General features: G+C 35.8%; 1 protein-coding gene across 2 annotated transcripts in view; it reads left to right on the forward strand.

Moving 5' to 3' along the window:
• Window positions 1–26,442, forward strand: part of TTC8 (tetratricopeptide repeat domain 8) — a 54,575-nt gene that overhangs the window by 21,944 nt on the left and 6,189 nt on the right. For both annotated transcript variants that reach the window (XM_044662123.1, XM_044662124.1), the window contains 7 exons: window positions 4,541–4,585; window positions 11,539–11,624; window positions 13,799–13,886; window positions 15,404–15,514; window positions 22,963–23,102; window positions 24,543–24,717; window positions 25,366–25,488. In XM_044662123.1, the coding sequence (XP_044518058.1) occupies window positions 4,541–4,585; window positions 11,539–11,624; window positions 13,799–13,886; window positions 15,404–15,514; window positions 22,963–23,102; window positions 24,543–24,717; window positions 25,366–25,488 (768 nt within the window). The remainder of the gene's footprint in view (window positions 1–4,540; window positions 4,586–11,538; window positions 11,625–13,798; window positions 13,887–15,403; window positions 15,515–22,962; window positions 23,103–24,542; window positions 24,718–25,365; window positions 25,489–26,442) is intronic.

Consider the following 26,442-nt stretch of genomic DNA (forward strand, 5'->3'; position numbering starts at 1 on the left):
TAGCATCTTTCTTTGATTCAGAAGGAACATAAGGGGAATTCCGGGTTAAGATGGCTTCAGAGTAGAAGCAGGGAGCTTTACTCTCCTCACTAACCCATATAGCATACCTCCAAAGGACAAAAAAAACTAAATCCAGATGAAAGAAGGGATCCCACAATAGGGTGCAGTATAGAAGGTATGTGGGATTTGGGCACTTCCAAACTATAAGGGGGGGAAATAGCTTCCATCAAAACATGAGCTAATCAACCCTTCCCCACCCCACCCACAGTACCAGAGTCAGAGGCTACACACCAGAGTTAGAGTGAGCAGGGGTGTAAAATCTTGCTCCTTTGTAGCTAACTGGGACCATCAGGAGCTTACCCTTGAGAGCAGCAAGACTTGAGACCTCAGGAGGCTGGAGAGCGCAGACCTTGGGTGTGGGGATGGGGCTGAGAGAGGCCGCGGACAGTGGAAGCAGCTCAGTGAGGTGAGACTCAGGTGGTGGAGCAAGAGTGGGCCAATTTCCAGGCTCTAGGCAGCCGACTAGGACCAAGGGGGTTTGACCCTGAAAACAGCTATGCCAGAGACCCCAGGAGGCTGGGGAGCTCAGACCTTGGGTGCAAGAGTGAGGCGGAGAGGGGCTGCAGACAGCAGAGGCCTAGCAGACAGTGGAAGCCAGGAGACTCGCAAAGTAGCCTCAGGCAAAAACTGTTCCTTAGCTCCATACAAAGAGAGTTTGCCTGCCTGTCTCAGACTTGTGGCTGAGAAAGCATAATGATGCCAAGCAAGGCCAAAGAAATAACAACCAAAAAGACCAAGAAAAAAAGCTCTAACACTTGATAACTTCTGCATAGAAAAAAACCCCCAGAAAACAGAGGAGGATAAACAATTGAAAACATCCAAACCTTCCCCAAAAAATGAAAATTGATCACAAGCTCTTGAAGAGTTCAAATCTCAGATCATGAGAAAGATGGAAGAGATCTGGCAAGAAAATAACAGTTTAAAAGGCAGAATTTCACAATTGGAAATTGAGGTTCAGAAATCAAATGAAATGATAAGCAAATTGAAGACCAGAAATGACCAATTGGAAGCCATGAAAAGCCAGCTAGACCAGATTGAAAAGGAAAACCAAAAGATTATAGCCAAAAACCAGTTTTTAAAGGCTAGAATTGGGCAAGTAGAAGCCGATGATCTCACAAGCCAGCAAGAATTAATAAAGCAAAGTCAAAAGACTGATAAAAATAGAAGGAAACATGAAATATCTCAATTTGAAGATAATAGATCAAGAAAACAGGTCTAGAAGAGACAACTTGAGAATTATTGGTCTTCCGGAAAAATCAGACAAATAGAAATCTAGATATCATACTACAAGAAATCATCTAAGAAAACTGTCCCGATGTCCTTGAACAAGAGGGCAAAATAGACATTGAAAGAGCCCATATGACACCTTCTACACTAAATCCTCAGAAGACAACCCCCAGGAATGTAATAGCCAAATTGAAAAGCTTCCAAGTTAAGGAAAAAATATTACAAGAAGCCAGAAAGAGACAGTTCAGATATCAAAGAACACCAATCAGGATTACACAGGATCTGGCATCCTCAACACTACAAGACTGCAAGTCTTGGAACATGATATTCAGAAAGGCAAGAGAATTGGGTCTACAACCAAGGATCTCCTACTCATCAAAACTGACTATATACTTCCAGGGGAAAGTATGGGCATTCAACAAGATAGAAGATTTCCAAGTATTTGCACAGAAAAGACCAGGACTAAATGGAAAGTTTGATATCCAGCCACAAAAACCAAGAGAAACATGAAATGGTAAATAAGAAAGAGAGGGGAAAGAAAGAAAAACTCTTATCTTTAAATTGCCTTCTTCAAGGGCTTCAATAAGATCAAATTATTTGTATTCCTATATGGAGAAATATTATGTATAATTCTAAAAAATTGTGCTCACTATTATAGTAATTAGGAGAATTAGTCATAAGGAGAAGTTGGAGTACCAAATGGTCTAAGATGATATGGGGGGTGGGGGGGAAGTGGTGGTGGGGAATAGAAGATGGCACCAAGAGTAACTTGAAGGAATAAGAAAAATAGGATAATCTATACCACACAAAGAGAGCATGGGAAAGGGAGGGGATAAATACTATTATAAGAAGGAGAAGAAGAGAGCGATAATAGGAAATACTTAAACCTTACTCTCAGCGGAATTAATCCTGAGAGGGAAGAGTAGCTGGATCCATTGGGATATCAAATTCTATCTAACCCTAAGGATAAAGTCAGAAGGGATAAACCAAGGGGGGCATTAGGGTGGGGAGTTCATAAAGGGAGGGGAATAGAGGAGGGAGGGAATTCATTAGGTCTTAAAAAATAATAAAAGGGGAAGGGAGGGAGTGGAAAGGGTAGTAAACCAAGGGAGGGGACAAGGGGGACTGATTTAAAACAAACCACTGGTTTAAAAGGAAATAGCGTAAGAAGAAGGGGTAGAACTAGGAGAGGATACCAAAATGTTAGGGAATAGAGAACTGATAATTATAACCCTGAATTTGAATGGGATGAACTCACTCATAAAACAGAAGCAAATAGCAGAGTGGATTAGAAACCAAAATCCTACCATATGTTGTCTACAAGAAACACACATGAGTCAGGTGGACATACACAGGGTTAAGGTCAATGGCTGGAGCAAAATCTTTTGGGCTTCAACTGAGAAAAAGAAGGCAGGAGTGGCAATCATGATTTCTGATAAAGCCAAAGTAAAAATAGATCTGATTAAAAGAGATAGGGAAGGTAATTGCATTCTGATAAAAGGCAGTATAGATAATTAGGAAATAACAGTACTCAACATGTACGCACCAAATGGTATAGCATCCAAATTTCTAAAGGAGAAACTGGCTGAGCTCAAGGAGGAAATAGATAGTAAAACTATACTAGTGGGAGACCAAAATCTTCCTTTATAAGATCTAGATAAATCAAACCAAAAAAATAAATAAGAAAGAGATAAGAAAGGTGAATGAAATCCTAGAAAAATTAGATTTAATAGATATGTGGAGAAAAATAAATAGGGACAAAAAGGAATACACCATCTTTTCAGCTGCACATGGTACATTCACAAAGATTGATCAGTACTAGGGCATAGAAACATGACAAACAGAAGGAACTTAAGTACCTTGCAATGACTCAAAGTCATCATGATTAACATGAGTAGATATGTCAAATAGGTCACTCTGGCCTAACCAGATTAAAATGTAATTGAGAGGGTCAACTAGATGGCTTAGTGGAGGGAGTGCCAGGCCTGGAGACTGATTCAAATTTGACCTCAGATACTTCCTATCTATGTGATCCTGGATAAGTCACTTGACCCCCATTGCCTAGCCCTACCACTCTAATGCCTTGAAACCAATACTTAGTATCCATTCTAAGACAGAAAGTGAAGGTTTAAAAAAATGTAATTGGGAAATATTTAACAAAATAAGTAAAGATATAATAAATATAAAATAATGTTCATATGTAGTTTTTGAGTCATGTGGTGTGTGTATTTTAAAATTAATATCTAATAACTAAATATTATACTTAATAAAGTTTTTATTAATAATAAACTAACAAAGGAGACCTAACTAGAAGGTTACTAACCAGCACGCTTCCAGGAGCAAAAGAGAAAGAACAAGGTAGAACCTTAGAATTTATACCAGCGATTCTCAAAGTGGGTGCCATTGCCCCTGGTGGGTGCTGCAGCGATCCAGGGGGGGCTGTGATGGCCACAGGTGCATTTATCTTTCCTATTAATTGCTATTAAAATGTTTAAAAAATTAATTTCCAGAGGGCTAAGTAATATTTTTTCTGAAAAGGAGGTGGTAGGCCAAAAAAGTTTGGGAACTACTGACTTATACAAACATGACCATGCAAATGTAAACAAAAGGAAAAGCATAGGTAATACAGAAAGAAATTCTGGGCAATGCAGTCTTTAGGGGTTTAAGATTTTCCAACTATACAGGTGGCAGGGATCTTTATAAAAGCTCCATTTTTATTCGAGTTTGACATTACTATAGTGCGTGTCTCTTACTCATTTGTCTTTTGCTTATGAAAGTGTGAGGAGGCAGCTGGGGGGCTCAGTGGATTGAGAGTCAGGTCCAAACACCAGAGGTCCTGGGCTCAAAACAAACCTCAGACACTTCCTAGCTGTGTGACCCCGGGCAAATCACTTAACCCCCAATCCCTAGCCCTTACCATGCTTCTGCCTTGGCACCAATACAAAGTATTGATTCCAAGATGGAAGGTAAGTTTAAAAAAATGTTTTTAAAAAAACATTGGGGGAAATTCAGTCAACTGGACTTTATTGTTTGGATTTGGGGTAAATTAAAGTTAACCATATAATATAAATATTTAGCCATGTGTATCTATGAAAGAGGAGAAATTTCTATAAATACCAGACTGTTAGGACTATGTTGTTACTTTGGTTCAGTCCATGTGTTGTGAGAATAGTTTTTGAGCTTTTGTAGAGCAGCAAAGTGCTTTTATTATAAAATAAGATTCATCAGTGAATTTAATATTTTCTCCTTATAGGCTTTATTTGAATACATCTTTCATCATGAAAATGATGTTAAGAATGTAAGTTTTTTCAATTTCTATCTTTTTTATTATAGTTTTTCAATTGTTAAGTTGTTTTTAAATTTCTAAAATATTGCATTTCTCAGTTGATGGAAGTTGTTAAAGGTTCAACAGGTACAATTACTTTCAAAATCTATTGCCATCTTTAGATAAGAAATGTAGCCCAAATATGGAAGTGTTAGTATTTTAAGTTCCTGGTATATAACATTTGCAGTTAAATAGTATACATATAAAAATCCCTAAAACTTCATCACAGGGCAAAATGTATTTACTTAAGAATATACATAGATTGTGTGTTGATGCATTGGTTATTTAGAAAACTCATTTTAACTAATAATGGATGGACCCTTTAAACCATGTGAGAGGAAAAGGTAAAAGATGAGGATATTTTTTAGTGAGGCAATGGGAAAATGTTATTTCATATTTTATTTGGTTTGTATTTTATATAACATATCTTCTTCATTTCTTAATATTTCCCTTGCAAGTTTTATAGTTGTATAGATATGACTCATTGGATCACTTATTCTATTATTTAAAATGTATTTTAAATTTGCACAAGATAATATTTAAAGTTTAGAAGTAGAGAATAAGTTGTTAATAACGATTTTGCATAGTGACTCATGATGGTAGTTTTCATTTAGATTTTATCATTAGAAAAAATCATTTTGTATATATATGTATGTAATATATGAGTATGTATATGTGTACATACATATAAATGAATTTCTGAATTAATTAATACTTAGTAATTGAACACCTACCATGGAGAATATAAAGTCAGGTATAGAGATTAGTCTCTGTCTTTATGGACCTTATAGGTTAGCTATGAAATCAGAGCTGGCATACACGAAATGATTAGAAAACATTAATTGCTAAACCACATGTATAGTCACCACAGGAGAACTTCAGAGGCCATTGCTGGGAATTAGATCAGTCAGCTATGAGGTGGAGAGTTGGAGAGAGGGCAGAGTTTAGTGGACAGTGAAGAGATTGATTTAAGCTAGGCAAAGATATTGTACTGGGGAATAATGGAAAGTGAGGATAAATGGAGTAGGCTCATATTGTGGAAGACTTTGAAAATCAGGGAGAAGCATTTAGACTTGTTATAATGGGCTAGTAGAAAGCTATTGTAGTTTTTTTATCTGAAGAGAGAGAAAATGTTTTAGGAAATCTCATTTGGCACCTAGGACCATCCCTGGGGCTTATGAGAACTGGGGCAAATAATATACTCTGTATATGCCTTTCCCTGCCTCTGACACACATTTTTGTACTCCTAAAATCTGATCAAGAGTAGTGAGAGTATAAATATTAGAAACAACCATAAATAGAAGTGTTGTAGGGGAAACAAGGTAGACAGAGAAGCGATGATTTTAATGAGCCATTTGCTGCTGGATGCAGTAGGGAGTAGAGGAAGGACCTTGTTGCTAGGCAGCCAGCAACAGTGCCACTTTCATTTTCCTAGTGGCAGTCTGTGTATGTACTGTTTTAAAAAAACAGAAAGTATCAGATTTTTTTTCTTTAATATAACATAAACAGTTTTATCTTCCTGTCCTCCTCTTACTGTTGATCAGCATCATTGCACAGTTGTTATTCATTTGATTTGTTTTGATTGTTTAACCAAACTTATGCTTTCATTGATGTATCAAACTCTGGAGGAGAAAACTTCCTTTTCTAATACAGATCAGTACCAACATGGCAACTTCTGCTCTTACAGAGAATCCTGGAGTGTTGGAAGCTTAAACAGTTTACCCAGGGTTACATGTGAGGATGTACGTGTTAGAGGAGGGACTTGAATGTAACTGATAACCACAGTGGCATCATGTCTAGTAGAGCTCTAGATGATTGTCCAACATTATCTAAGGACCACCCTTTTGGTAGATATATGCCTTGTGGATTGTAAGTGAAGAGAATAGAGGTGGGAAAACCATTAATAAGGCTTTGCATTAACCATAATGAAGTAAGAAAGGCCAAGAACAAAGTCATGGGCAAGTAGATGAGAGAGAGAAGACCTCCCACCCTCATTGTGAGACATTTGGAAAAAAGAGAGAACAACTTGGTAACAATTAGAGGAGATTCAAACACAGAAAAGTAAAGATGAATCCCTTCTTTCCAGCCTGGAAGATACTCTCACGGATAGAAATAGGATTGTATGGGGTGAATAAAGGAGTGTTGAACATGGAATCAGGAGAGACTTGAGTCCGAATCCCATTGACAATGAATAATTGCGTGACTGAGTAAATCATTTATCTTCTTGACACCTCAGTTTCTTCTTTTGTAAAACAGAGATAACAATTCTTTTAATAGCCCCTGTGAAATAATACCTATAGGATACCTATATATCTGTGAAGATCTTATAAGGCTATGAGGACCAAACGAAATCATACTTTTAAATAGCCGTCAAAGCTTAAAGCATTATAGAAATGCCAGGTATTATTATTATGAGAGGTGGCATGATGTAATATATAAAGATCTGGCCTTGGAGCCAAAAAGTCTTGCATTCAAGCCCTGCCTTTGTCATATACTGTTCATATGACCATGGGCAAGTAAGATACTTCCATTCAGTGTCCTCAGGAAGTTTTCTAGGACTGTAAATCTCAGAAGGGCTATGATCAACACTAGTGGTAGGAGAGAAATCACAGGTCTATGCCCTATCCTTTTAACAAAAAGAATATATTTTTAATAGTTGGGAAGGGCAAGTATTTTAAAACTTGAGTTGGAATCCATTCTCTGCATATCCTAGCTATATGACTTTGCACAGGCCACTTAACCTTATTTAGTCTACAATCCCTAAGGTTCCTTCCAGTTCTAAATCCTTTGTTTCTTTGATCCTCCCTGGAACTCAATTTTCTTATCTGTAAAATGATGGTGATAATATGTACTTCCTGCTCATAGAATTGTGTTTAAAAATACTTTTTAAGTATTAAGCTGATAAATGTGAAATATCGTTTTTTAAATTGTAAAAATGTGGGCAACAAAAATGCATTGCTTGAATATTCTAGAGATGATTAACATCGAAAGTAAATTTTAGACATTACATCTGAAAAATACTACCTAATCATTTTTTTAAACAATACACTTTGTTAAAAATATATCTTAGAGGGGCAGCTGGGTAGCTCAGTGGATTGAGAGCCAGGCCTAGAGACGGGAGGTCCTAGGTTCAAATCCGGCCTCAGACACTTCCCAGCTGTGTGACCCTGGGCAAGTCACTTGACCCCCATTGCCTACCCTTACCACTCTTCCACCTATAAGTAAATATACAGAAGTTAAGGGTTTAAAATAAAAAAACAAAAAAAAATATATCTTAGAGAACATGAAACATGTAACTAGGGGAAATATTCAAATGAAAAATGAAAAAAACAAAAAATATATATATCTTAGATTTCTAGTAAGGCAATAGAGTCAAAGGTCACAACTCTCTTATCTGTACCACAGTAAAATCTACAAATTGCATCTGATCAAATTATGATGCAGAAATCCAAAGAGGAAATTTAGTGTCTTCATCCATAGCAAATCTGCACAAAGGAGATGGGCAGAAACCTTCGTATCCACAAGTTAGAAGCCTTCTAATGCATGAATCAGAGATGCTTCAGCATCATCTGACTGTGGAGAGGGGAAGACTTGAAGCTCTAACAGCTTTTACTATAGACACAGGGATGGGATGAGAATACACAGCATTTTGACCTTGATACCCCAGCTGGGAAAGAGTCCTGCAGCACTCTGACCTTAGATGATCCAGAGGGACATGAAGCCTTACAGTACTTTCTATGGAGACAAGAAGCCTAGTGTGCTTGTATGGGGAGCCTCAGGGCCTCAGAAATATGGCAGCTCTCTGACCTCTCTGACTTGAGAGATTGCCCATAAGGGGAGAGAGGGTAAGGAAAGGTGACTGCAGCAACCTGAGGTGTTTCAGAGGCCCTGAAGATCTTAGTGCCCTGAGCAATAATCCAAGAGGACCAGAAACTTGTCAGCCATACTAGGAGGGGAAGGCAGTGACAGGACCTTAGGTAACTGAGGTCAAGACCAAATATGACTTGATCATCCCAGCCAAGAGTGTAAGAGACCTGGCTCTGTATTAAACTCACAAATCAGGAACAGTGACTGGCAATGTGAATAAAGAGAAGAAGACACTGAATACTATGAAAAATATTATGAATCAAGATACCTAAGAGGTACACTCAGGAAAATTGAATAATAATTCAACAACAGCTATAAGCAGAGCCTCAGACAGAAAAATGACTTGGCCTGAAGGGTTATAAAACTATCTGGAAGAAATAAAGCCAAGGGTTGCAAAATGAAATTATAAGTGAAATAAAAGTTCTGGAGGAAATAATTAGAAAGAGAATGAAATAATTAAAATAATCTAAAGATAAAAATAGAAGTATAGTTTAGCAAAAATACAGAATACACTATTATACCATTTTTGAGATACATTAGAAAAGCAAATTAAGCAATCTGTGGTATCACTAATTGTATAAAACATGGATTTTAAATATATGGACATATCTATAAATATACCTATATAAAATACACAATATATAATATTTTGCTGAATCATACATAATGGTATTATTGTGTTTAAATTATTTCAATGATCTAGAATCTAAAATATAATAAGATCAAGAGAGAATATTAAAATGTACTATAGCTGTAAATATATTTAAAAATTAGACACTAACACGGAGATATTTATATATCATAGATTAATTAAAAATTATACTTCTCACCCAATAATATATAAGAAATGGCATATATTTTTTGCATTGCCTTTGTGTAAAATGCATACAGTACATGAATGCAAGACTTATATAAAGATTAATTTAACAACAGATATTTTCATAGTCTTGGTCAATAAAGTTGATTAAAAATAAATAAGAAATGTTTTTATACTGTTTTAGTGATCTTAGTGATGGAAATTTACCCTCTACTATTTTTACTGCCATTTTTCTTTTTATTTAGGGGAGGTAGAAAAAACAAGAACCTAAAAAGTTAGACTCTCTCTACATTTCCAGTTTTCAAGTTGAAATGTAGGTTTTTCAAGCCCTTTATAGTGAGTCATCATTTGTTAACATATTCAGAGATTTCACTCATTAGGGCAAGAGAAGACTGAGAACAGGAAGGCAAGTCATTTTGTAGCCAAGTTCTCCACTATGGTGTATTATTGTCAGAAGACTCCGGGAGCAGCCCTGGCACTTCAGAAGAGGGCAAATTTAGGAAGTCAACTTTCTAACATGAGGAAATTAAGAACAACAGGCCTGACAATTTAACATGCTTTAGCTAAACTTCTTTTTTTTAAATCACTGAAATAACAACTACACTAAACCTGAAGCTAAGGAATACAAATGGTCTCTTTTTATGATATTAGTATTATGGCAAGGTTTGTTCATCTAACTTATTTCAAATGGTTTACTAAAAGATAGGAAAGTTAAAGGTTTCATCTAACAAAAAGGTTTTTAAAAAAATAAATTTGTGGGGGGCAGGTGGGTAGCTCAGTAGATTGAGAACCAGGCCTAGAGATGGGAGGTTCTAGGTTCAAATCTAGCCTCTGACACTTCCTAGCTGTGTGACCCTGGGCAAGTCATTTAACCCCCTTTGCCAAGCCCTTACCACTCTTCTGCCTAAGAACTAATACACAGTATTGATTCTAAGACGGAAGGTAAAGGTTTAAAAAAAAAATGTGTTGGATCCAAAAAAACTCCTATATACCTTCCCTGTAAAATATTTAGCATTGTTATCACTGATGTTTTGGAATAGCTGTATCCATTTTTTAAAAATGCTCATTAAAATTTTTAAAAATGATTTTTTATAATTTTAATAATAAAAAAATTTTAAATAAAACAAGAAAGAGAGCATGGGCTTAGAATCGGGAAGAGCCAGATTCAAGTTCTGCTTCAATTATATACTGTGTAACCCTGGATAAATCACTTGACTTCTCAGTGCCTCAGGTGACTCTGAAACTATGAATGGCTAATCTGTATCTGTGGAGGGAGTTTCCATTCTGGGAAGATCCTCACACTGATAAAATTATAGGTTTGGATCTTCCCTCCCACAATTAAAATTAAATAAAATACTGATGTCAGGAAGATATTTTGGGGGTTTTATGGGAATCAATTTGTGACTCTAATCTATTCATAAATTGTAGATTTGTCAAAGGCTTTAATGACAAACGACACTTTTATTCAATGCTAGAGGTAATGGGGATTCCTGGAACTTCTTCAAGAGAGTCAGAACTATACTTTAGGATACTCTTTAATCTGCTTGAGACAGCTTAAGGCTGATGTCCTGTGTGGTGTCCCTATAGAAACAGGGAAATTCACAAAACGAGTGTGTTCAGTGAGGTAGGGAATAATGAATTGTTTTTTGGAATGCTGAATTTGAAGTGTCTATAGAACATCCACAAAACCTAGAAAAGATAATATTTTTTTAAGTTTCACCTTTGATTCAGGAAAATTAATATGTCTTTATCTGTATGGAATATAACATAGAAATATATATATTAGCCTTACTACATATTTTTGTTATATCCTCATTCTTATATTTTCATTATGCAAACCTATCATTATGTTTTCCTATAACTTTGAATTTTAATGCCATAAATTAGGATTTAGTATGTAAACCAATACTTGTTTGTGCCTCATTTCCTACTTCTACTTTATTCAATATCACTTTTTTATATTTGTTAAATATTCATTTTTTTGCCATGTGTACTGAAATTATGTTCAGATATAAAGCATGTTTGCTTTCATTATGATCAACTGTTTCTCATCTACTATGTGTCCTACAGTCTGGAAATAATTCTGTCAAGAAAACCGGTAAGGCCATCTGGAAGTAATGAGAAACTTAATTTCATGTTTGATTGTTAGATTAATGTTTTGGTTGATATCTATTGTAGTATTTTATCAATTTTTGTTCCTGAAGGCAAAAAATATATCAAACTAAAAGAATTGTTTTTAAAGGCTTTGGATTTGGCCGCCCTTTCCACAGAACACTCTCAGTATAAGGACTGGTGGTGGAAAGTACAGATCGGGAAATGTTATTACAGGTAAAATTCTTTATAATTATTTTTTAAGCTTAAATAGGACAGATTTTCTCAGGGTATCATAATAAATGTGAGCACAAGGAAATGGGAAATACACTTTTGGATGGTTTAGGAAAATATTTATTAACACCCATATGAAGGCAGAAGAATTTAGTACTTTTTAAGCCATTAGTCACTTTTCTTCAGTACTTAGAGATTTCTGGCATAAATTTCACTTAGTATTTTTTTTTATTTTTTTATTTTTTTAAACCCTTAATTTCTGTGTGTATTGGCTCCTTGGTGGAAGAGTGGTAAGGGTGGGCAATGGGGGTCAAGTGACTTGCCCAGGGTCACACAGCCGGGAAGTGTCTGAGGCCAGATTTGAACCTAGGACCTCCCGTCTCTAGGTCTGGCTCTCACTCCACTGAGCTACCCAGCTGCCCCTTTCACTTAGTATTTATAGGACCACAGTGCCCCAGTGCTTAGCACCATACCTGGCACATGGTAGGCACTTAATCATTTTTTGATTGAATATTTAAACAAGTTTAGCAATTATTATTTGTAATTATTTTCTAAAAATACTAAATAAGATTTTTTTAATGGGTTCTAATATTGGAGTATATATAGAGAAGCAGTATAGTTTATGTAATGGGTATGACATGATTAGAGATCATTTGAATTAATGAGAAAAAAGGTTAATATTTTTTGTTACTTAGGAATGTGATGAATCCACTGGATTATGATTATTTCTCCCTTATTTGTAAATCTTAGGTGTTAATGTAATTGACCAAGGAGAATGGTAGAGGGAATTCAAAGAATCATAAAACAAGTATTTAAAGGTCTGAATTCTGAGAGAGAGAGAGAGAGAGAGAGACAGAGAGACAGAGAGACAGAGAGACAGAAAAAGAGAGAAAACGTGTGTTTGTATAGTTTTGCAAAAACTTAGATCTATTTACAAATCCCTATAGCATGTGAGAAAGCTTTGAGTTAATGAAAAGCATAGTGAGATAGAAAGAATGCTGGATATGAAAACAGAGGGGCTGAGTTTAAATCTTGGTTTTTCTATTTATCTGTGACTTGGGAAAGTCATAGTCTCTCTAGACCTCATTTCCTCAGTTGTAAAATGAAAAATTTGGCCTAGGTGACCCCTAACAGCTCTTGTAGCTCTAAATCGATGATCCTTATTTTTGTAACTTTTTAGCTGGTCTCTGGAGCTGGCCCTTTAGCCTCTGAAACTCCTCAGAGTCCTTTAAAAGGAACGGTCTCATGAATAAATAAGGGTTAGATCAGCTGAAGGCTTTATGAACTCCAAATCAAATAAGCTTTCCCAAAAATCTTAAGGAAGAAATAGGGTAGAATAATTCATTGTTTGATTTCAGTGTGAATGAAGAAACATGATGGAAAGTATAAATTTAGAAAAAAAAAAGTATAATGTTTACATGATTAGATAGCCTTTTAAATAATGAGGAAATAACAATAGCTAAACATCAAAAGACCATGTCATAAGGGACAGGCTTAACAAAAGCTGTGCAGAGTTTAAGGCAGACCTAAAAACAGAACAAATATTGGCCAGGAAAGTCATGTTCACACATTGGGAGGCAGAAAATACATCCTGTGTTTGCTCCTCAGCCACCAGATCTACTAGTGTTAGAAAACAATAAGAAATGTTCACCAAAAAAGTCGTACATTTAAAATTAAAAACTTTTACCTTCTGTCATAGAATTCATGCTCAGTATAAGTTCCAAAGCATAAGAGCAGTAAGGGCTAGGCAGCGGGAGTTAATTAACTGACTTGCCCAGGGTCACATAATGAGGAAATGTCTGAAGTCATATTTGAACCCAGGACCTCCCATCCCTAGGCCTGGTTCTCTCTCCACTGAGCTACCTTGCTGCCCCAGAAGTGCATATTTTTTATATCCAAAATGTAGAAAGTCTTTCACCAAAAGAATGTCAAGATTGGCTCCCTTAAAAAATTAAGCTTTTCTCAAATACCTTCCATCCAACATTCTTGTTTTGTATAGACACTACTCTTAAGAATATTTCTAGCTTGGGATGTTTTTCTCTGTTAAACTACTACCATAGTTTAATTCTATAAAAGTAAATAGAAATTGCTTATTCTTCTCATTGTCTTAGTAGAATTAAATGCAGCATTTTTTAATGTTTGAATAAAATGTATGACCTTCTTATGTTTGCTGTTAGACTAGGAATGTACCGTGAAGCAGAAAAGCAGTTTAAATCAGCCCTGAAGCAGCAAGAGATGGTGGATACATTCCTCTACTTGGCAAAGGTGAATAAATAGCTCTAATTTATTCAAATTAAATCTATTATTTGAGAGTAACTTTGAATTCTGCCTTCTTCAAAGGAGAGATTTGCTAGCTTTTTAAGAAAGGCATTACAGGTTCAGAGCTGACTTTTGTTCCCCCTTCCTATCAAGAAAACATGATAAATATGTATTTAAAGAGATTCAGTTCCAAAAATGAATATAATTAATCACTGTATATATTGATTTGAAGGTATAGCCTTAGGGGAATAAGAAAATGGCAGCCACCTCTACAAAGCTCTGCTCCCTAAGAGGTTCCCTTCCTAAGTCTAGCTACTGTTAGCCATTATCACTATGTGTCTTACAACCAAAGGAGATAGGGCTTCTGGGGGTGTACAAGATTGAAGTAAATTTCTTTTTGATTTTCTTGAGATATAAAAACATTGGATAAAGTAAAGAAATTCATCTCTTTTTGCTAAACTTTAAAGAGCTTTTTTTTTTTAAAATGTGGAATCCATCATAGAAGGTAGCTAGAAAAGATATGATATAAAAGAATAGACAGTTCTTTTAAATGGTACCACATAAAAAAATAAATGAAATAAAATATCTAGGGGGCAGCTAGCTGGATCAGTGGATTGAGAGCCAGGGCCAAAGATGGAAGTTCCTGGGTTTAAATCTGGCCTCAGACATTTCCTTAGCTGTGTGACCCTGGGCAAAGCACTTAACCCCCATTACCTAGCTCTTACTGCTCTTCTGCCTTAGAATCTATGTTGATTCTAATACAGAAGGTAAGAATTTTAAAAGAGAGAGAGACAGAGAGAGAGAGAGAGAGAGAGAGAGAGAGAGAGAGAGAGAGAGAGAGAGAAATGTGGTATGTACCAGAAAAGATAGCATGGCATAATGGATGGTCAGGTATTAGAGTCAGGAAGACCTGGGTTCAGATCCCACCTCCCACATATGTGAACCTGGGCAAATCATTTTTCTCTCAGTGTGAGGACTGAGGTTCACATTTCATCTCTACTATTGTGATGTTGGGAAAGTTCTTTCACCTTTTTCTGGGCCTCAGTTTCCTTATATGTAAAAAAGAATGACCTTTAAAAAGCTTCTAGCTTTAAATTTATGACTTTCTGAAGCACTCCTTGTAATATATGGAAAAACCATGATGTATGGCAGCAGGACATACAGTAATGAAGTCAGTTGTTAGAAAAATGATGTTTTAAACATAGAACTTACAAAGTAAAAATTGTAATTCTAAATTGGTATGCTACAAATTATATTCTTCATTTTAGAAGTTCTTTTATAAGTATGTAGAAATTCATTTATCCACTTCATGTGTTAATTGTTAAAGCATGGAAGAATTAAAGAGATTTTGTACTCAGAATTTATGTGGAAATGTGAAGGTTAGACTGCAGCTATAATACTGAAACATATCACTGTCATTTCTGAGAATTTTTCACTCGCATTTCATCCATATTTTTAGCAACAACCTGTAGGAGAATAAATATGTTTTGTGATATATTGAAATGTATCTTGATTTTTTTTAGGTTTATATCACCTTGGATCAGCCTGTCACAGCTTTAAATCTTTTCAAACAAGGCTTAGAAAAATTCCCAGGAGAGGTGACCCTTCTTTGTGGAATTGCTAGGATATATGAGGTAAAGATCCTTCAAAAAGTTGTTTTATAATAGAAAGTACCTATATCAATATTGCCCACTTAGCTTCTAATGTCTCCTGGGAGTGAGTGGGGGCATGAAAGTGGGGGTAGGGTTTGATGGAAAGGGGAGAAGGGGAATAACACTTTATAAAAAGTTTCAAGAGACCTGGAATTTAAATCTGTGTCCTACTGAGGTAAGGGGGTGCTTTGGGGTATTTATTAAGTCAAGCTAATTTTTCTCTCTCTGCTAAAGCTCTTCTCAATCAAATCAGTCAATCATCAATCATTATTGTGCTTACTATGTGACACATACTATGTTATCATAGGAAGAAATAAAATGAAATAGGCCCTACTCTCAAAGAGTTTGAATTCTATTGGGTGAGACAGCTTGTACATGTTTAATAATATACCAGATATATACATATAAGGAGGGTGGTCACTAGCAGTTTGGGGAACCAGTAAATGCTTCAGGTAGAAAGCCAAGCTGTAGCTAAATTTTGAAGAAAACAAGGGATTATGTAAGGTAGAATGGAGGGAAGGAATAAATTTTCAGCATAGGAAACAGCCACTGAGCCTATAGGTGAAAGCACTATTTGAAGAAGAGCTTACCTTTCTGTGGTATGGATATGGCAGCTCTGGGTTTTTGGAGGCACTTACACCAGAGTGACAGTTTTGACAGGTCTTAGAAAGTGGACTGTGGTATTTCTGTTTTTGTTACCTGCTGTCTTCCAGTGACCTATGCTCAAAACTTTGAGACCACGTTTGGATCAATTCACAACTCCACCAGCACTGCGTTAAAGTCCCAATTTTGCCACATCCCCTCCAACATTCATTACTCTCCCCTGCTATCATTTTAGCCAATCTGCTAGGTGTGAGGTGGTACCTCAGAGTTGTTTTCATTTGCATTTCTCTAATTATTAAAGATTTAGAATAGTTTCTCATGTGCTTATTGATACTTTTGATTTCTTTATCTGAACATTGCCTATTCATGTCCCTTGCCCATTTATCAATTGGGGAATGGCTTGATTTTTTTATACAATTGATTTAGCTCCTTGTATATTTGAGTAATTAGACCTCTGTCAGAATTTTTTGTTATAAATATTTTTACCCAGTTTGTTGTTTCCCTTCTGATTTTGGTTGCATTGTTTTTGTTTGTACAAAAACTTTTTAATTTAATATAATCAAAATTATTTATTTTAAATTTTGTACTTTTTTCTAACTCTTGCTTGGTTTTAAAATCTTTCCTTTCCCAGAGATCTGACAAATAACTCTAACCCTTATTTTCAACCTCTATACCCAGTGCCCAGTTCTTATTGATTCTACTTCTGCAATACCTTTCACATCTCTTTACTTTCTTTCCATTTTCACTGCCACCATCCTAACTTAAAATGATCACTTGTTCTTTATTAAAAAAACCAAACCAACCTTACCTTCTGTCTTAGAATCAATACAAAGTATAAGTTCCAAAACAGAAGAGCAGTAAGGGATAGGAAATGAGGATTAAGAAACTTGCCCAGGGTCACACAGCTAGGAAGTGTTGAGGCCAGATTTGAACCCAAGACCTCCTGTCTGTCTCTAGGCTTTGCTCTCTGTCCTTTGAGTCACCTAACTGGTGTGCTCCCCTGCCCCCCCAAATTGATTCTTACACAAAATACTACAAAGCTTCCTAATGATATTCCTCATATCTGTTCTTGAATTCATACCATTTTATAAAACGGCCAGGTTAACCCTCCAAATTTTTAGCTCAGATCTTGTAACTCTGATGCTCCAAAATTTTTTCTTTTCTTTTTTGCTTCACATTTTTCAGTGGTTTTCTGCCACCTCCTAAATAAAGGCCAATTCTTTAACCTTCTGGCATCATCTCATGCTCTTGCCTTTTATATACTTTATATTCTGACCAAACAGAGTTGATTACTCCTCCTTGAATTCTTCCATCTCTGTATCTTTGCTTGTTCTCTTCTGTGGAAATAGACTTCTCCAGTCATCTCTGCCTACTGAAATTCTGCCATTCCTTCAAGTCTTAGTGGTTCATCTGAATTCTTATAACCCATTCTCAGATGCTTACTATGTTCTAATTTATTTTTAGTTACTCATGTACATGTCTTCTTTAAGCCCCTTAAGATCAGGGACTATCTTAATTATCTATGTATTTCTCTCAGTACCTAATGCAGTACCTTTCATTTAGTAAGTACTTTATAAATGATTGTTGACTTTGTTAACAGCTGTTCTGTTTTAAAAAGGTCTAAAAATAAAAGTCCAATTGTTAGAGGTAAAAAACAGCATTTTTGGTTAGCTTCAGTTAGTAGTTTTTTGTTTTTGTTTTTTTACTGGTAATGATAGATTTTATCAGGTAGCCACATGGTGCAGTAGATTCAAGAGGACCAGAATCTAAATCTCACCTCAGACACTTAATAGCCATGTGATCTTGGGCAAGTCACTTAACCTCTGTCTGCCTCTATTTTCTTTCTTTTCTATAAAATTAGATAATAGCACCTAGCTCCTAGGGTCATTGTGAAGTCCTATGCAAACCTTAAAGCTCCATATAAATGTTAGCTATTGTCATTATTATCATTGTTGTTACATGTTAGCTATTTTGTGCCCAACATGATTATATTTATGGCCAATTATTTTTAGATTTCACTCCTATGTCAAAAAAGTTAATGGAACTGAAATAAGAGATAGATTATCAATCTTGTTTTACATCCTTTGAAAGAGTTGGGGACAGTTTTTTTTTAAAAGTCTGACATAAAATTTTTGTAATGAAACAGAAAACAAACCAAAATTTATCAACTATATACCTGATCTATGATCCCAATCTTTTCCATGATCTTAAACTGGGGTCTTTGCCTTCTGTATATCATAGCCTCAAGATCTAGAAGAGAACTAAAAGAATAGCACCCATTAGGGAAAAAATTGAGAAAGATTATTTTGTCAAAATGATTACAATACAAAATCATCTCTTTAATTTCTAGGTTGCATGTTCAGTCCATCTAGGGTATTCCTTTTTTATTATTAATTAATTAATTAATTAAGAGTATTTTTCCATGCTTACATGATTTATGTTCTTTTCCTTTCTTCCTTCTTTGTCCCTCCCATAGCCAATGAGCAATTCCACTGGGTTTTACATGTGTCATTGATCAAGACCAATTTCTATATTATTAATATTTGGACTATGGTGATCGTTGAGAGTCTACATCCACAATCATATCCCCGTTGAACCATGTGTTCAAGCAGTTTTTTTTCTTCTGTGTTTCTACTCCCACAGTTTTTTCTCTGGGTATGGATAGCATTCTTTCTCATAAGTCCCTCAGAATTGTCCTGGATCATTGCATTGCTGCCAGTAGAGAAGTCCATTACATTCAATTGTGCCACAAGGTATCTGTCTCTGTGTATAAGGTTCTCCTGGTTCTGTTCCTTTGCTCTGCATCAATTCCTGGAGATCTTTCCAGTTCACATGGAATTCCTTCAGTTCATTATTCCTTTGAGCACAATAGTATTTCATCACCAACAGATACCACAATTTGTTCAGCCATTCTCCAATCGAAGGGCATCCCCTCATTTTCCAGTTTTTTGCCACCACAAAGAACGCAGCTATAAATATTTTTGTATAAGTCTTTTTCCTTATCTCCTTGGGGTACAAACGCAGCAATGGTATGGCTGGATCAAAGGGCAGGCAGTCTTTTAAAGCCCTTTGGGCATAGTTCAAAATTGCCTTCCTTAATGGTTGGAGCAATTTACAACTCCACCAGCAATGCATTAGTGTCCCAATTTTGCCACATCCTCTCCAACATTTATTACTTTCCTTTGCTGTCATATTGGCCAATCTGCTAGGTGTGAGGTGTCACCTCGGAGTTGTTTTGATTTGCATTTCTCTAATTATAAGAGATTTAGAACACTTTTTCATGTGCTTATTGATAGTTTTGATTTCTTTAACTGAAAATTGCCTGTTCATGTCCCTTGCCCATTTATCAATTGGGGAATGGCTTGATTATTTGTACAATTGATTTAGCGCCGTATAAATTTGAGTAATGAGACTTTTGTCAGAGGTTTTTGTTATAAAGATTTTTTTTCCAATTTGTTGCTTTCCTTCTAATTTTGGTTGCATTGGTTTTGTTTGTATGAAAACTTTTTAGTTTAATGTAATCAAAATTATTCATTTTACATTTTGTAATATTCTCTATCTCTTGATTGATCTTAAAATTAGGGTTCTCCTAATGGTTCTTCTTGACTTCCACTTACCAGCTGCATGATCCTGGACCAAGTCCCTTAACTTTCCTAGATTTGAATTCCCTCTCTATATAAGGGATTTGTAGTAGAGGACCTCTGAGGACCTTTCCAAATCGAAATCTATAATTTTGTGATTGGTTAAATTTATGATTATCTCCTATGCTTTATGGAACCCAGGTAGAAATCTGGGGTGATATCAGTAATGGCATTGTCCTCTTGGGCCTGGAAATCACTTGATGCATCATTGTGTTCTGCCTGCTATTGTGGGAGAGGTTTATCTTTCTTCGATTTCCAGAAAGGAGGCACTCTTTAACCTCCTGGCCAGATACAAGGCAAAGATAACTGGCCAGGAGGTTGAAGAGTGACTCTCTCTTAGAGGGCGTTTTGCCGTCTTTCCATCCAGATACTTAGTGACTTGAATTTACATCTCAAACTAGTATGATGAGACCATAATAAAGAAGTTTACAATCCAAGTGAAGAGACAGGACATGCTAAAAGATAACTTATGATATAAGGCAGCGTTTATGTAACAAAAGAGCAGTGTAAGCAGATCAGAATATGGAAAATCCATTGTGGATTTCTCTAAGTTAGGCTTCCTGGATAGGTTTGGACTTAAATGAGGACTTGACAACTACTGAAGTCATTTTCCTAAAAAGAGGGGCTCATTGAAAACCCCCAACCTCAATTCAATAAACTTCCTTTTGCTTCCAGTAACAAATAAAAAATGCTATTTGGCTTCATGACCAGCCCTCTCCTACCTTTCCACTTTTCTTATATCATATCATTTTCTGACAGATACTCTTTGATTTAGTGATGCAGGCCTCCTGGCTGTTCCAAGATCTAGATAAATCCATCTCTCTGCTATGGGCCTTCTCTCTGGCTATCTTCTATAAGCCTGGAATGCTCCCCCTCCTCCACTCTAATTATTGACTCCCTAACTTCCTTCAAGTGCCACTAACCTTCCCATCTCTCTTAATTCCAGTACTTTCCATCTTTTAATTATTTCCCACTTATCCTGCCTTGCTTTTTATATTCATTTGTTTACATATTTTCTCCCCCATTAGACTAACCTCCTTGAAGGCAGGGACTGTCTTTTCCTTTTTATTCTTAACACTTAGCACAGTTCCTGGCACATAGTAGAAACTTAAGGAATGTTTATCTATTGACTGAATGTAAAATTAAATTCCAATAAGTGAAGAAAGTCAAGTACCTTCCATGAAGAAGATAAGAGAACATAGGAATGGAAGTAGTGCACCTGGTGCACTTGGAGACAAAAAAGTGATTGAATGTGATATTTCTCCTAACTTTTAGTTATATGTCACAAAATAAAGTCTTTAATGGAGTCCTTTCCTCATTTAGAATAACAGATTTAGAGTTAATTAGTAAAGTTTGTTACTTGGAAATTGCCACTTATTTTACCTCTGGGGACTTTTGTTCTGTATCACAACATGGTTTTTTCTCTGGAGACATTAGCATTTATTTATCACAGTCTTGCATTCCTTTAAAAAATTTTTTTTATCTCTTCCATTGTTTGTTGTTGTTCTTAATTTTAAAATGAAATTTCAGGGGGCAGCTGGGTAGCTCAGTGGATTGAGAACCAGGCCTAGAGATGGGAGGTCCTAGGTTCAAATCCAGCCTCAGACACTTCCCAGCTTTGTGACCCTGGGCAAGTCACTTGACCCGCATTGCCTACCCTTACCGCTCTTCCACCTATAAGTCAATACAGAGAAGTTAAGGGTTTAAAATAAAATAAATAAATAAAATGAAATTTCAGTATTACATATTTTTTATTGTTCCTTTTGCGTACCGGTTAGTTTTAGGATTTACCTACTTAAAAACTTTCTGTTGTGGTTACTGTTTTTCTTGAAGCAAATATTCTTTCATTGGTAAAACTGGCTTTTCTGCTGACTTTTTTTTTTAAATCAAAAAGGGTATAATTCAGAAGTCTTCTTGATTTCTAGCTTACTTTCCATTTAAATAGTATTTTTGATGAATTTAAAATAGAATTATAGTTATTTTGTTAAATGGCTCAAAAATAACCTTTGTAAAATAATTTGTGGTTAATTTTAGTTTTCCTAAGTCAAATGTTTATGAATTTAGGGGAAGATCAAATTTCACACCAAAGGTTTCACATAGATAGCTACCACTTAACTATCCTTGAGTGCATTAAAATGAGCTATTGCGGTTGTTATGTGATTACTATGAAAATGCATAGGTAGCCTTAATTTTATAAAAATGAATGTTTTAGACTCACACTTACAGAAGTGGTAAAATTCATTTTCCAGAAGTTGAAAGCTTTTTTAAAAAAATCAATGTTCAGACTGAAGTACACCATATATCAGGTTGTGTCTACCTTTAGCAAAGTGTGACATTGTAGCTTTGCCCTGCAAAATGTAAATATCCAGATAGATAGAGGAGGTCAGAGCTAAATTCAGAAAACTATGAGTACAGAATTCCTACCTAGCTTTGGGAGAAATTTCCAATGTTATGGAAAGGGTGCTATAGGAGGGGAGAACAGTTTAAATCTCGGTTTATGAAATTGGAATTTCTCCTTCTGGGTCTTATGATGACCCTTTAAAAGATGTATTGGCTTTAAATAGAAATGTGAAAAAAGGAAGTTATAAAATTTACTCTGTCTTCAAACTGTTCATAACATTTTACCTGGACTAGTAATAGTTATTTTTATAACTTTTTGAGAGTCACCTGCACAGAGGGGATAGTTGAACTCATGGGAGCTGATGAAATCAGCTAGAGAGACTGTAGAAAGAGAATGTACATCTACTTATAGAGAATAAGGCATGGATGACGATCAGCAAAGGACAGTGAGGAGTGACTAGACAGATGGAGAGAGAACCAGGAGAGAGCACTGTCAGAAAAAACCCAGAAAGAAGAAGAGAATGTGTAGAAGGAGGTAATCAACAGCATTTAGAGATGTCACCTTGGAGTAAAGTTTTTTAACTTTTAAAAGAACAGTCCTATCTATGCCGGTTCTGCTTCTGACACATACTGCCTCTTGGACTGTCAGAAAGTTGCTCCAGGCAGCTCTCCAGGATTATAAAATTCAAAAACATTTGGCTGTGCAAATTAGTAATTTCCTCATCAGGAGCACTCTATTCTCATATCACATCACAGGTATTTGTGGGGGAGGGTTGGGAATGGATGTTAACCAACTAAAAACTAAAATAGCATTAAATCATTGATTTTTGTTTTGATGGAGAATAGGCAATGAATAATATCCCATCTGCCTCTGAATACTACAAAGAAGTCTTAAAGCAGGATAATACTCATGTGGAAGCTATTGCTTGCATTGGAAGCAACCATTTTTATTCTGATCAACCAGAAATAGCTCTACGATTTTACAGGTTTGTTTTATATTAGATTTGACCAAAATAGTTTCCTATTAGGATATGAAGGTGGTAAGTCCTTTCCATTTGGACTCTGTTGCCCAATTTTTCTTGAGACTCATGGCATGCAATTGCCAGATGGCATTAGTCTTTAGTGCTGGAACACAAATAAGCTAACCAAATGACACAGAAACCAAACCTGATTTGCTCTTTATAATCACCACGACCTGAACTAGCTGGTAACAGACATCCAACAAAATATACATAACAGAAAAAAAAATAACACAAATCAGAATTTAGAGACAAATGTGTTAAATTCTGACTGGGTTCAATCTTGGTGTCTTCTGTCTAATAATACACTTGGTGGCTTACACTCTTCTAAGAACATAAAAGCACCTAGAACGTCTCCTAGGAACATAAAAATTGATTTCAGTCTCTCAGAAGGCCCTCTACTCTTTATAAGCGTTCAGGCTATCAGAGCCATTAATACAGTAAGGAAGAAAGAAATGATTTGCATATAAGCCCCTAGCAAAGCAATTTGGAGAGCCCTTCCCAGGGACCTTTGTATCCTGATCTAAAGCCATCAACAAGCATTTACTGAGCACCTAATATATATATATATACACACTGAGCATTGTGCTAAGGGCACTGGGTTTCGAGATTCAGTTGACAGTCCCTGCAAACTCACAGCACCTGTTAGTGGGACCTCTAAATCTTAAGAGATATCACAGGTCCTGTGACTGATGAAGCATCTATCTCATCTGGTGCCCCTCCTCTGCCTTTGGTGGTTTGGTATGGCTCTAGCAGTCAGACCCAGCTCCCTCACTCCAGTCTGAGCCTAGTTAGCTCTCTAGGCACAGCTTTAGCAATCTGGTCAACTATTCTTCACTGCAACCTTTAGCTTATTTTCCTAACTCAGCAGTTTTTACTTAGTGCTTCTTTTACCTGAATGGTGACATCCCCTGTGTGCATACCCTTAAGGTTCCCTCTAACCCATATTGGAGGCAAGGAAGGAAGCTGCCTTAGTGCCCGCTGGTGCATGCCTCTTACATGAATACAGCCCCCCAAGTGGAGAAGAATCCGTAAAAGGGTGAAATTTCCTGTCATTTAACAAATCTGAACTGGAAAAAGTTAACATTCACTGGCTTAATTTGACTGTGAAGAATATTTTTATTAATAAAATGTAAGGAAAACTTCTAAAGAAAGGTGTAATTTTTTTTCTCCTGATTTGATTTTTTGACATATTTCCATGAACATGAATGTAATTACAAAGGATAAGTTGTTTTGCATTGTGTGTATATGTTTTAATTTATCATAATCATGCTTCCTTTACATTCTTTGAAAAAAAGAAAAGTCCTACAATATAGTAGTCATTTCTAATTTTTTTTAGTATTAAAATTAAATGTTGTATTAAAAGCAAACTATAAGATTTTCTAAGATTTTTATCTCTTCACACAGGCGACTACTGCAGATGGGTGTTTATAACTGCCAGCTTTTTAACAATCTGGGCCTCTGTTGCTTCTATGCCCAGCAGTATGATATGACTCTGACCTCATTTGAACGTGCCCTTTCCTTGGCTGAAAATGAGGAGGAGGCAGCTGATGTCTGGTATAACTTGGGACACATAGCTGTGGTGTGTATTTTAGATGTGACCATTTTACCATAAAGTGCTGAACTGAACATATTCCCCAGCTGTTCTAAAACCCAGGGTATTTATGTTTCTGGCAGAAAGATTAGAGGTTTCTAATGGTCATGACAGTTCAATTCAGTAAATCCTTATTGAGAACCTACTATATGCAAAAAACTCTGCTGGATACCGAAGGGGATGCAAAAATTAATAAAGACAAAGCCCCTGCTTTTTTAGACATTTAAGTCTTATACAGTCAATGAGAGGCACACACACAAAATATAACAAATTGTATAAGAGTTATAAACAGTGTACCATGGGAGTCTGGAAGAGGAAACAAACATGTCCATTTGGAAGAGAATGAATCTGGGATCATAGGATTTAGAGTTTTTAGAGATTTTAGAAATCATCTAGTCTAATACCTTTATTTTTACACACGAGTAAATTGAGACCCCCAAGGATATACAGATAGTAAGTATTAGAACTAGGATTTGAATCCAGATCACCCTACTTTATATTGAATACAAATTTAAATGTTCCTGTGAGATTACTGCAATGTAATTTTTTTTTGTCTTTTATGAGAAAGGAAGAAAAAAAGATAGTGGGAAGAAAGTATATTTTTATTGAAGAAAAATAAGATATTTTATTTTGTAGGGAATAGGAGATCTGAATTTGGCCTATCAGTGCTTCAGGTTAGCCCTGGTCAACAATAACAACCATGCAGAAGCTTACAACAACCTGGCTGTCCTGGAGATGCGAAAGGGCCATATCGAACAGGTTGGTAGATTTATAAAGAAGGCAAACTGCATCATTTTAAAAATGATTGGGTGGGGGCAGCTGGGTAGCTCAGTAGAGTGAGAGTCAGGCCTAGACCTAGAGGTCCTAGGTTCAAAAAAAAAACCTGGCCTCAGCCACTTCCCAGCTGTGTGACCCTGGGCAAGTCACTTGACCCCCGTTGCCCACCCTTACCAATCTTCTACCTATGAGACAATACACCGAAGTACAAGGGTTTAAAAAAACAAAAACAAAAAAACCAAAAAAAAAAAAAAATGATGGGGTGTACTTAAAATTGGGTGTAGTTAAAATATGCACCTATCACAGTGTTAGTAATGTATGTTAGTAACAAATTAATATATAGCTTGAAATGGAATATGAATCTGGTAAGTGTCTTGACAATAGCTATGAATCACTTGAACTCTTAAGAAAAATGTTTACCAAGGTTAATGCAAAACTTGCCACCATTTATTGTGGGAATATTTAAACCAAATTCTGGCATTCATCTGTACTTTGTGTACCAATATCTTTTTCTTAAGGTGAAAAATAAAGCTATTATTATTTTGTTAAGGAACATATGTTGCTAAAATTTATTTTATTGTGAAGCACAATTATTATAATATCTACTAAATTTTATGAAAAAATAACTAAATATAATTTTCTATAGTTATTTTTGTGCCTTTTATCATTACTAATTTGGTAGTGTAACCATTATAATAATAATGAGCTCATTTTAAACCTAGGGGCAATATAGTGGCCCCTACGGTGCACATTGTTTCCTCCTATGTGGCTTTAGGACGTTCATTTTAAATGTACGGTTATGAGTTCAGTCATAGTCTCTTTGAAACCCCCCCCCCCCCAGTTAAGTAAATTGCTAACATTTAGGCTGAGATTGGATTCTCTGTCCAATTATGCCATCATACATTGACATTACATTATAGTTACATTTATATCCAG

The sequence above is a fragment of the Gracilinanus agilis genome, chromosome 2 (assembly GCF_016433145.1).
Source record: "Gracilinanus agilis isolate LMUSP501 chromosome 2, AgileGrace, whole genome shotgun sequence".
In the NCBI taxonomy this organism is placed as follows: Eukaryota; Metazoa; Chordata; class Mammalia; order Didelphimorphia; family Didelphidae; genus Gracilinanus; species Gracilinanus agilis.